The following is a 12,267-nucleotide window of genomic DNA, read 5'->3' as shown; positions in this document are numbered from 1 at the left end:
CTCTTCGAGTCAGGAGGAAGTTCTTTTCTTCTGCTAAGAGGGCACTAAATTCTTTTTCTCTGAAAGATTTAGGTGTCCTGTGGCTGCTCTCTGGTGCGAGTGCCTCATTCCTTTCTAAAAAAATCCCACTAACATCGTTCTTATTTTAATTACAAAAGTTACCTTTTAATTACAAGACTACATTTATTAATTAAAATGTTAATACATCCTCCCCTCCGCTCCTCTCTCCTCTCGTGTCCCATCGCCCTGCTCCACACGAGGGAGCGCTTACAAAGCGTTCGGGCTCGCTCGCTGAGCTCCCAGTCTGAAAATCCAACCTGCGGCTTGGCAGCATTGGCCAAAACAAAGTGACACAGATATGAACATTGCTGAAGCTGTACGGAAATGGCACCGTGAAGATGCTTCTGCAAATGCAGCCCTGCAGCCTTCTCTGCTCTGGGCCCATCACTGGGATGTAAGAAAACTCCATCTACCAGTGGTTGGGCCATTTTATCTCTGCTTTAAAATATATATTATATTAAACCTATACTAAAAGAACAGAAGAAAGGATTTCATCAGAAGGGTAGCAAGGAATAGAAAAGGAATGATAATAAAATCTTGTGACTGCTCACAGCCTCAACACAGGTGGCTGTCATTGGTCATCAAGTAAAAACAATTTTCACATGCTGGGGAAACAATTCTCTAGATCACATTCCAAAGCAGCAAAACATGGAGAAGCTGAAGCTTCTCAGGAGAAAGATCCTTGCAAAAGGATTTTTCTTAAAATATGTCTGTGACAATGTTCTGCTGGGCTCTGCTAGAGCAAGCCCAGCACTCGTGGCTGAGGGATGCCCGGGGCTCCTTACAAAGGGAATTTCATGGCACCAGGCCCTGGTGTGGTCACCAGGACGGCTGTGAGGTCTCACATGGAGCAGTGGAGATGTGTGCAAGTGGCAGCCATTGGCTGGCATCAGGGTCACACTCTTGTCACTGAACCAGCGCTGGCTGAGCCATGGCTGGGTCTGGCTGCCACGGATCTCAAGATGGATCAAACCTGAAGCAACAACCAGAATGTGCTGCCCTGCTGCTATTGCTGCTCCAAGCAGTGACCTTGGAGGACGGTGGACACTTCCCTGCCAGTCGCCCTCCTCTTGGCTCCTCCTTGCCAGCCTGTGGTGAGCGCTGGGATCCCACCAGGCACTGCCAGGAGCCTCCCTGTGCATGCTGGACTCACAGAGTCTCCCCTTGTAGCACTGGTGGTGGTGACGTGCCTGCTCTCACAGCCCTGCAGCCAGCACAAGGCAAGGAGCCAGGCCATCTGCACGCAGGCAGACCAAAGGGGGAAAAAAAAATTAAATAAATAAAAAGGATTGCAAGCATCCAGTGCCAGCGTGGCACAGCCCAAATAAAAGGTTTGCAGATGCTGCTCAGGCAGGATTAGGCCTCCAATGTGCTAAGTCTCGGCTCTCAGTGAGCCTAATTGCTGCTGCAATAAGCCCTGGCTGGTCCTTTCCTGAACCGTGCTCCCCACAGCCCCCCCAGCAAACTTTTTTTTTTTTTTTTTTTTTTTTTTTTTTTTCCCTGCAAAGCTTGTATTTGCCATGCATGTGTTACCCCTCCCCACAGCAGCCTGGAGGGGTCTGGCCAAGCCAAGGAGGGGAAAAGCAGGAAATCTGCATGTGCCACTTACTGCTCTGCTCTTCCCAGGAAATGTCCCCGCTCTGTCCCCCTGCCCAGCACAGCCTGCAGCTGCAGCTGTGAGCAGCCAGGCCCAGCAGCAGGGACAGCATCACTACCTGCCCCACACACCCCCTGAGCTGTGTCACGACACTTTCCAAATTGGAATTACTCAGATTTTGATAATTTTCTGTTATGTTTTGGCTGGTGGATGAAACTGGAGGTGTTCCAGGAGAGCTGTCGAGGCGTGTGCATGGGCCAGTTCAGCAGCTGCCATGAGATGTGTCAAAGGAAGGTATAAATTGCAATAGAGAGCATGAAAACTAAAGATACACCACAATTTTATTTATGGATGTGTAATAAATAAATGGTGGACAATACAGGAAGAGCCACATTCAAAAATCCAGATTACTAAAGTGCTTTTAGACATAAATATAGGGTGACCAAGAAACAGCTCTGACATTAACACTTTTTACAGACAATTACAAAATATCTTCTTATGTCACTTCACAAAATTGTTTAATTGCTCCAGGGTACTATGGCTTGCTTTTCAAAAAGGTCTGTTCTATCATGCATAGTGTGGCAAGTGACATTCAAGAGTGTACAAAATCATTGCATAAACAAAAACCTCCTTACCCCCTTCTCCCAGATACGAGTTAAGGAAGATACACAGTGTAAATCCAGTGATAAGGCTGCATTGGCAGGCTAGATCCTCAGGGAATATAAACCTGCCTGGCTGTCAGGTTACACCAGCTTGAGGATGAACCCTACCATGTTTAAAAACCCTGCTGAGGTGGAAGATTTGTGTGCTGGGCATGGAAGGACTCGCACACGGGTGGGGTGGAAGCGCTTGGAGAAGGCGTCTGTAAACTCCTGCACCATCCTTGCCCCTGCATGCTGGAGGAGGGAGCAACTCCCAGTGGGCTGCTCCTCTTTGTGCTTCTGGCTAGCTGGGGGAGTGGTCCCAGCACGGAGGGGAAGGGAAGGAAGGAAGGAAGGGGGCTCCTCCCCAGCAGCAGTGGGTGCTGACCGCAGTGCACGCCTGTCCTCGCACTGCCCCCGTCCCCTCTGCCACCCTCCACCCTGGCTCTGCTGAGAAGTGAACAGCTTCAAAGTGAGGGGACCAGGGGATTTGTGTGCCCAGTTTTTAAAATGCCCTGAATTCGGATAAAAGTTCAGTTATTTAAGAAAAAAATATATATATATCAATAAATCAATAAATATTATGGTGTCGCCAGGACGCTGTGAGGTCTGGCCTCCTCCAGGCAGCCCAGGCTCAGTGGTCCCTGTCCTTCTGCTCTGAGGGGGGGTCCCCGTTGATGTACTGCCTCAGAACACCCCTCTTCTCGTGCTTGGCTGTCCTGGAGAGGTCGATGGCTGTGTCCTCCGAGTCTTTTGCAGGTCCAACCTTGTCAGAGCCCTTCTGGGAGCTGGCCTGCGTCCCTTTGAGTTCCTCCTCCTCCTCCTGCTCCACTCGCCAGCCATCTGCCAGCTTCTCTTGGCTCTCTGCCTTCCTGCTTACCTCCATGGACTTTTTGTGCATACCTTGCAGAGGGGAGAGAGAAAAGCCAAGGGTACCGGTTGCTTATTTCTGCTTGGAAAGGCTCAGAATCACCTCCTGAATTACTGCTGCTTCCCCCAGTTCTTGCCTACGTCCCAAGGAAAGCTCTCTCTAACTACCAGCCTTTCCCAACTCAGAGCCCTGCCACCTGCTCTCTGCAGCCCAAGGGGATGGCTTGTGGCAAAATTAGTCTGTGCCTTCCCTGTAACAGGGAAGGCTTACAGGGAATGTATGCTGTGATGACCCATTCCAACCTGGAATGAGCAGAGGGTAGCTCTGAGGTAGCGCTGAGGTAGCTCTGAGGTATCTCCAGTTTAGAGGCAGGTGGTGGTGAATTCTTAGATGCCTTGCAACTCCTTGATACCCACCCACGTGCAGGCACCTGTCTGACACAGCAGCAAAAGGTTTTCCTTTCCCTAGCTGTTCTTTGCAAGGAGGAAGCGGAAAACCGAGGGCACTTGGCGGCCTATATACAGCTCTGGGCCAGGGAGGCCCCATTCCTTTCTGCAAAAGGGTGAGGGCAGCCAGATGAAAGAAGAATCTGAGCCCTGAATGCCCCAGGTTCCCACTCACCCAGCAGCCATGGGGCGCAGGATCCCACCAGGCCGCTCTTGGCGGAGTTGAGGATGGACTCGGGCAGGGGGATGGAGTGCCGCACCATAGCGCCGTACAGGCCGTACTCCGCCATCACGCTGCTGCGGCCCCAGCACTTCTCCCGCTTCCGCCACTTGGCTCTTCGGTTCTGAAACCAAACCTTCAGGGGTAACAGCCAGGAGAGCATGGAGGGGTGGGTTGGGGAGGAGACAGCCCCCACAGGCCGGTGTGTGTCCCGTGGGGAAGGAGGGAATGTGCATCCAGGGCAAGGCCAGCCATGGGGGTGCGTGCAGGGGTGGGTGTGCAGACGCCGTGTGGGGAGGGGTGTGAGGGAGGGCACACACGTGGGTGTCAGAGAGGGGAGGAAGGGGGGGAGAGGGAGCACATGTTAACATCAGGCTGGTGGTGACACAGGAGGGTGATCCCAGCCAAAGTCACCCGATGCTGCTCGGCCTGCCCGTGGGGCCTCCCTGCCTGATCCACAAAGCACCAACCTCTCCAGAAAAAGGGCTCCATAATGCAGTGACCAATGATGACAGAAGTTGCTCAGGTTCCTCTTCCCACCCCACTCCTCTATTTGAAGGTTCAAGGCAGCAGATATAACCATGCTGCTGCCCAGACCACCACCTCATTGTTAAGCCCCTGAGCTGTGCCTGAGGGGAGCAAGATCAGGCCCTAAAATGCCATGTGTCCCTCAAAGGGACAAGCCAGTGAGCAAGCTCCTGTGTCACAGCTTGGCCCAACAGCTCCAAATTGCTCCCAGCTCCTGCCTGAGCGGGAGGACAGAGCCAAGTTGCCAGCAAAGAGCGACTGCTGGGGCCAGCTCGGTGCCCTGGTTCTGCATGTCCATCGGGAGGCTGTTTGATGCCAGCAGGCACAAGCTGAGCCTCCCCCCAGGCATTTCGGTGCCACCACGCTCCCACCACCTGCACCCACTGCCACAGAGCAGGGGACACGGCCGGGTGATGGCAGCCTGCAGATTCCTCGGGAGAGAGAGGAGCGCTGCAGCCACCTACCTGTATCCTGTCCTCCGGCAGCTCCGTCTTCACAGCCAGCATCTCCCGGGCATACACGTCGGGGTAGTGCGCTTCATTGAAAGCCTTCTCCAGCTCCTCCAGCTGGTGGGCTGTGAATACGGTCCTGCCGAGAGGAGAGAGCATCCTGTCACATCGTCCGGACCCTTGGGCAAGCAGCGAGGCTGGCAGCCCCCACACGCTGAGGTTTTCTTCTGGAGAATCCTCCCCACACCCCAGCTGCAGCCCTCCTCTTTCCTCCTTTTCCTCCCTTTACCCCCTTGGGGGTACCGACCGCCCCAGCCCGGGGAGAAGAGGAACAGCGAGAGGATGGTGGCAGCAGGAGGAGGTGAGAACGGGGACAGAGCCTGGTTCCCAGCGCTACCTGTGCCGGCGTTTCTTCCTCTTGATCTGGGAGCTGGACATCTTCAGCTCGCTGGCGTCCCCGGACAGGCTGTCCTCATCTGGCAGCAGCATGCGGGAGGGCAAGAGTCACGTTCCCGTCGGGAGCGGGGCACCCGAACGCGGCTCCCCGAGCACGGTTCCAGCCGCCCGGGGGCACGGAGGGGTTCCCTCCCCGAGCTGAGCCCGCACCGGTGATGCCATCCCGGGGCAGGGGTAGGAGCCCGCATTGACGGAGGGCGAAAGGCTCGGCAACCCGGCGGGACGATGATGCGGGGCAGCCCCGGCAGCGGCTCGGGACGGGGGTCCCCGTGCGCGGCCACCCCGGACCCCGACCCCGCTCACCGGAGATGTTCTCCTTGTGGCGGCGGGCGGCGGGCGGCGGCCCGGGCGGCGGGCGGGGGCCGCGGGCGGGCAGCAGCGGCAGCGGGGCGGGCAGCAGGCACGGGGCGCCCGGCGCGCCCAGGCTGCACAGCAGCCCCAGCCCCAGCCCCAGCGCCCCGCCGCCCTCGTAGCCGCCAGTGGCGGTGGCGGTGGCGGCCGGGGGGGGCCCGGGGGGCGGCTGCAGCTCGGCTTCCAGCCCCAGCAGGTCGGTGATGGCGAAGCCCTTGGCCCGCAGCCCCGCGCCTCCCGGCCGCGCCGCTGCGCCCGGTGTCACCGGCACGGGCACCGCCACCGGCCCCGCCGCCGCGCGTCCCCCCGACGGCTCCGCCCGGCCCGGCATCGCCGCCGCCGCCGCCTGGCCCAGCCACCGCCGCCCGCCGCCCTTTTTATCGTCCCGCCGCCGGTGCCGGCTCCAATCACACTCCAGACCGGCGGGGGGGCGCTCCCAATCCCGGGATTATCAGCCTCGGTGCCCCCTCCCGCCCGCACGGGTCCCGCGCCCCTCCCCCGGCGCTCCCGGGCCGCCGCCCGGCCCCCGCTGCCCCTCTCGCTGTCCCTCCCTCCGTTCCCCTCGGCCCCCGCCCCTCGGTGCTCACCGCCCCCCGCCGGGCCCCTGCGGTTGCGCTCGGACCCTCTCCAGGACTCCCTCTCAGTGCCCGGCCCGCTCACCCTGTTGCCCTCCGTGCCCCATAAATCCGTCTCGCGTCCCCTTGGGTTCCCTCTCCGGGTTTCCTCCCAGGAACTCCCTGCTGTGTCCCTCTGTCCCCACATCCCCTCTTCCACTCCCCAGCACCCCCATTCCAGCCCAGGACTCTTCAGCCCCACAACCCAGATGGGACATCCCACTGGGCTCAGCACCCTAGAGACGGGGATGGGAACAGGCGCAGTCTCCCCTGACCCCAGGTGTCTTGTCACCAGGGCCAGGGCCACCCCGAGGTGCCTGGCCTCGGTGCTCCCTTTTGCTCCCAGATTCTTGCACCTGGGCTGCAATTTTTTTCCCTCTTCCCTTCATCTGTTGATGGAAATGATTTACAACCGGCTTACACGGGCCGCCTGATCCAGGCCTTCTTTGGACAGTCAGATTAACCGAGGGTCCTTCTGATAAAGATAATTACAAGGGGACTCCGCATTAACTTTGCATTATTAAAGAAAGACCCAAATCTCCCATCGCAAGCTGTTCCCAGGATTAGCAGAACAATAACTTTCATTTAGGATAATTGCCGTGGCCGGCACTGGGGGCTGGCTGGCGGGGGGGAACCCTCTGGACCATCGTGCTTCTCACCAAGAAAGGCAAACGGGTGTGAGGGGAGTGGGGGGTGGGCAAGTGTGGCCACCAATTCGGGGTGCTCATGTTCTCGGGATGAAGGGATGCTCAGGGCATCCCCACCCAGAGCTGCCCCCTGTCCAGACACAGAGCACCCCGGGATCCCATTGGGCATCTTCACTTCCCCAGAGTGGTTTTGCTGCAGTTTTGCTGGAATAGGAGACTTTCACTGCTAGGCAGGGAGGATCTGCCACAGTAATTAGAAGTCATAATCCGGCCACCACCCACAACAAATTTCCTGTTCGAGCAGATATTAGTGGTTAAAACCCTAATTTTTGATGTTGTCCCAGAATCAGCTTGATTTCAGCAGTTTACATTGAGGCTGAGCTGTTGGGAGAGATGATGAAGCCTTAAATATGCATATGGCCTAGGCATTTGGAAAGTTTGGGGATAAAGCACGTATAATTGCTCCTAATCAGTTTATGAAACATAAAAGCTCAAACCCAAGAGAAAGCCGATAGACGCAGAAATGGAAATAGCGATTAAATCTCCCCATGCTGGCAAGGTGGCCTGGATATGGCGCTGCCTCCCAGGGCCAGGGTGAGCGAGGCCGTGCCCTGGGGGACAGGGACACACCTGCTCCTGGGACAGGACACTGGGACAGGCTGTGGGGACACTCCTGCTGCACCCCCAGCTCCCCCAGGCACGGTGAAGATGGGCACCTCCACCAGTCCTTTGGACAATAAATCAGTTAAAGGATATCTTGATATATGCTCATCAGATAGGATTAGCTGGGATTAGACTAATCAGTAAATGTTTCTCTGCTCATTATTTTCTAAGGAAGATTTTCAGCTGATTCTCCGACGCCGAAAGATTATTAATCGCTTAAAGAGCAGAACATCAAACATCGCCCCTTGCTCTAATTTCCCTGGGGTTTGCCCCGCCTCTCCATGGGCAGGGTGCCTGTGCCAGCCGGCCCAGCAGCCTCAGGGTGCCCCAGCAGCCAGAACCTCCATGGGGCTCTACCAGAGCAGCCCAAAGCCACAGGACCCCAGGCTTGGTGCAGTCCCATGTCCCAGCGGGTGAACACTGCCTGCAGCTGATGCTGGAGCATCCCCATCCCTGCTGCTCTTTGCAGGACTAGGGACACAGCCAGCTGGGACAGTCCCCAGATTGTCCCCTGCTCCACCACTGTGTCAGACACCTGCCATGACCTGCAGGATGGAGGGCACACATGATGGGATGGATACCTGGAGCTGTCCCACTCAGAGCCCAGAAACAAGCCTTAGGGGATTACAGACACATGCAGGATTTTGGCAGACCCTCCTCCGCGGATGATAACCCCAGAGCCAGCATTTGGTGGGATTTTGGAGTCTCTGTCTTCACCGTGGGCTCAGGGAAAGCCCCCAAGGATGTGCACTCATCCTGCAACCACCTGCTGTAGCAATGAGGAGGGGGCAGCAAGGAGAAGGTATTGAAGGGCCTGGTTTAGGGGATTAGTAATGGGATAAGACAGCTTTCACCTCCCTGGTTTAGATATGAATCAGGTCAATAATAAAGGACCATCTGACAGTTTCAGGCAGCTCGGGGTGGAAGAGGCAAGGGTGGGAACCTCAACAAGCATGGACAGAAGAAGAAGGGCTTTTCTTCTGCCTCCTGCACATCCTGCTGGGAACACGGGGAAGCGGTGGCTGCTGTGAAAGCGTTGTCTCTGATACTGAGTGAAAAGGAACTGAGAAACAGGCCGCAGCTAGGGGAGAAGGCAGCAAAGAGGGGGTGTTGCAGCCAGTCCCATTTGTCTTTTGCAAGGCTAAATCCCCACCTCTAAGTTACAGGTGAGCCTCCTCCTTGAAATGCAGGCAATGAGACCTTCCTCAGGGGTGGATTGTGTGCACACCCCTGGCCAGTTAGGAATGGGTATATGCAGTGGCCAAGTACCAATCATTTTGGGGTGATGGATTTGCAGAGGCAGGCAGTGTGAACAGGTTAAACGAATCAGGGAACCTGTGCTCCCTGCACTGTCAGGCTGTGGGAAGTGCTTCCTTTGCAGCTCCAATGGATGTGGGTGACGCAGAGGGTTTGCAGGCTGAGCACAGCCACAGCTGGCCACGCACCACCTGCTCAGTGCTGCAGCATCACCAGCCCAGCTGACTGCAAGTGTTGTCAGCCCTAATTTGGCACAGGGGGTCCCTTTCCTTGTCCACACACCCCAGAGACATCCCTACTAATTCCTCTGCACAGATTTCTGTCTTAAGGCATTTGCCTTTGATTAAAACCAGAAGAGCAGTCACGGTTTAAGTGGAGTTTAAGAGCAAAGCATGTGCCCCCACACAGGGCGCTCACATCTGGAGTGTCACGGATTTAATCAAACTGCTGGGAAGTGCCACATGCAGACAGCTGTCACAGCAGCCTGGAGCCCATCTCCTAATTAATTCCTAGCCAGCACAGGGCAAACAAATGGCCAGCAAGGTGCTGCACCTACAGCATCAACTGTGAGCATGGCTGGCAGCTGGTGAGCGAGCAGAGCTCACCCTGCGTATCTCCAAGGAGCTGTTGGTGATGGGGCCCATGGCAAGTGCTGTCCCTACTCCTGGGGCTTGTTCCAGAGGTGTATGTATGGGAACAGGAGGGACAGAGTGCTCAGGAAGGAACCCAGATGGAACAGGCACAACAGTGGTAGCTCCGATTTCTGGCTGCTCCTTCAGCTGCTGCTTTTTGTTTCTCCTCCCTCTTGCTTCTGCCAAACTTGTTGCTTTCTAGTACAATTTATCTGCCCATCTCACATTCCAATGGGAAAGCCCCTCTTGTCCTGTACAGGATGTGTGAGCTGGAACACATAACCCTCCCCAGAGATGCTCTGCCTGCTGCTACCCAGGGCCTGGCACCTGATGCCACAGCCTTAAGCAAAATCTGGGCAATGGCAAAACAGGTCAGACCCAGACTCGGTTCTCCTTGGTGCTCATTCACAGCTCATTAAAGCTAATTGAAATGACTACCAAAGCTGGGTCTATGTGGGTGTTTGGAAGCTCTGAGCACAAGGCACAACCAGGCTGGGAATATCCAACTGTGAGGAGCCCCAAACTAGCCGATGGACTGTCCACTCCAATTAGCCCCACAAAGGAGCTATTATTCCTTTGCACTATGCTTGTCTGATTACTTTATCTTATTATTTTTTGATCATTCCTCCAAAATATGCTAATTAAACAGAAATCATCAAGTCAATTAGAGAAACTCTCATTAAAGCCGAAAAGAAAAGAAAGTATCGGCAGAAGAGAAACGGCTGTGAGGGTCCCAAACACACACAATAGCTGCCATATTCATTAAATCAGCAACTCCCAAAAGAGGGGTAGACACTGTCCCACTCTGGTCTGTGCCCTGGAAATGAAACTTCCCAAGAGATGGAGTCAGAAACTTCCCAAGCAATGGAGTCAGAAACTTTCTGAGCAATGGAGTCCTCTCCCTCTCCCTCTCCCTCTCCCTCTCCCTCTCCCTCTCCCTCTCCCTCTCCCTCTCCCTCTCCCTCTCCCTCTCCCTCTCCCTCTCCCTCTCCCTCTCCCTCTCCCCCTTCCCATGGCTTTCCCAACTCCCAGCTCAGGAGCAAAGTGAGCCCCCAGGCAGCACCATCTCCATGTTCATACCCAGCACCTCACCAAGCATTTCCAGAAAAATGCTTCCCTTTGCACCTCCCTCCCCTGGCCTGGAAGCAAGACACAGGAAAATGCAGGAGAACATGTTAACCAGTGATTTCAGCAAGTAAAGAAAGGGACATCACAGTTTGTTCTGACCCCAGAGTGGCAGAGCATCCAGCTCAGCCCTGGTGCTGCCCAGCCTTTGCATTTCCAAACCAGTTCAGCCATGCCTAATCACAGGCACTGTGCTCTGAGACCTAACAGAAGCACTTCTCCTTTAATTAATCTCCAAGTTTGCTATCTGAGTGCTGTGCCATATGGTATTGATTTTTCAGCTTGGTATGACAGCACTTGCCATGAAAGAAACTAACCTAATTAAAGCAGGGAACACCAGCCCACAGGCAGCTACTCTCACTCTTACCCACAACACGGCTTTCCAGATCAGCTCTCCTGAAGTGGGGCACCTCTCCTTGCAGGTGAATTCAGAGCTTTTGGCTCTGCAAAGAAGGCCAGGTCCCTTTCTCAGCACTGGCCTGGGCTTGCTGTGACAAGTGGCACCTGGGTTTTCCCAGCCATCTCCACTCTGCAGCTGAGCAGGGAGGTTTTCAAGCATTGCTTCCCATTTCTTTTCAGACAGACCAGGTAAGGCATTAATGAGTTTCAGTGTCCTTCCTCTCCCCCATTAACAATTGGGCTCCTAAGAGACCTAAGCTGGGGTCTTTTAGCTGAAGACTGATGTGGCAGTCTCACAAACCCCATCACACAAGCAAATGACCCTTTACCCAAGCTATGCTGTCCCAAATAGACCATCTAAAGGACCTAGAGAAATAAGAGAAAAATAACATAAATATATTAATGTGCATGAATGCTCCTTCCCAGAAGAGTGAAGGCACACCTGCTTGCCTGTCTCATCTTTGTAAGCAACCACATTATTTGGTGTGGGAAATACAGATAGTGTTCCTGTAGCTCACTTCACCCATTTTAATTGACCTGCAGGAAAGCTGCTCCTGCCCAGGGATGTGTACCCAGGGATGTGTTTGCTGTGCTCTGACACTGCATTCTGCATTTTTCTTTTTGGATGCAGAAAGAGCATCTTTTAACACATGGGGACCTCCTCTTCCTGGTTCTCCTTTAATAGCTCAGCCTTGCTCTCACCAGTGTCACTCCTACACCATCTTCTTTATTCTCTTACACCGGCAGCACTGGGTTGTTAATCTTGTAAAATTTTCTTGTGGGACTAACTTTTTTCTACAATAAAGGATAGATTTTATTACAGAGGACTTTCCAGCTTTTCTACCAGCTCCTGGGTTTTGCTTTGACAGGACTCCTCTAACATAATCAAGGTGGGCCTTGATGCCAAAAGGGAGCATACTGTACAAAATTAATAGATTGAATGTTGCTGACAATGAATAATTATTTATTCATCTCAAACAGGACTTATATTATTGGTATTGTCACACTCTGCGAAAAAGAGGAGGAAGAAAAGTAATAAGAGAAAGAAAACTTCTTTGTGGGATTATTGTCTGCAGTCTTGCCTTTTGGCTTCAGGTTATGATGGATTTTGAAAGTAGAACAAATGTATTTTCTTCCTACTTGGAAATTGCAGTGAATAGCAGTAAAATTGCTCTTAGTTCCTGTTGTTTGATGCCTAGAAAGTTTCCAGTTTCTACAAGGAAAAGATGCCTGGTCACCAGTTTCCTTCAGCATCTCCCAGCTCAGCCTCCTTTGCAGCTCCTGCAGAGCTCTCCCAGCCAAAGAGGTGAA

The 12,267-nt window shown here is 54.2% G+C and overlaps 1 protein-coding gene across 1 annotated transcript; it reads right to left on the bottom strand.

Annotated features, from left to right (window-relative positions):
• Positions 1-2,836: 2,836 nt before the first annotated feature.
• On the bottom strand, positions 2,837-5,950 carry VSX1 (visual system homeobox 1). The gene is made up of 5 exons (XM_063152653.1): positions 5,572-5,950; positions 5,210-5,288; positions 4,828-4,951; positions 3,791-3,971; positions 2,837-3,201 (listed from the first exon to the last, which is right to left on the bottom strand). The coding sequence occupies exons 1-5, from the start codon at positions 5,948-5,950 to the stop codon at positions 2,933-2,935; spliced, it is 1,032 nt and encodes a 343-aa protein (XP_063008723.1). The 3' UTR covers positions 2,837-2,932.
• Positions 5,951-12,267: the final 6,317 nt, after the last annotated feature.

Source organism: Melospiza melodia, chromosome 3, assembly GCF_035770615.1.
Source record: "Melospiza melodia melodia isolate bMelMel2 chromosome 3, bMelMel2.pri, whole genome shotgun sequence".
In the NCBI taxonomy this organism is placed as follows: Eukaryota; Metazoa; Chordata; class Aves; order Passeriformes; family Passerellidae; genus Melospiza; species Melospiza melodia.
Note: the sequence above shows the minus strand (reverse complement) of the source record. Positions and strands in the feature narration are given on the sequence as shown.

What these genes read in the sequence shown, in the direction of transcription:
- VSX1 (XM_063152653.1), bottom strand. Translation starts at nt 5,950, where the DNA reads ATGCCGGGCCGGGCGGAGCCGTCGGGGGGACGCGCGGCGGCGGGGCCG. An exon ending in AGGAAGAAACGCCGGCACAG is followed by an intron (nt 4,952 to 5,209) that starts GTAGCGCTGGGA and finishes TCCTCTCGGCAG; the next exon opens with GACCGTATTCACAGCCCACC. An exon ending in TGCCGGAGGACAGGATACAG is followed by an intron (nt 3,972 to 4,827) that starts GTAGGTGGCTGC and finishes TTACCCCTGAAG; the next exon opens with GTTTGGTTTCAGAACCGAAG.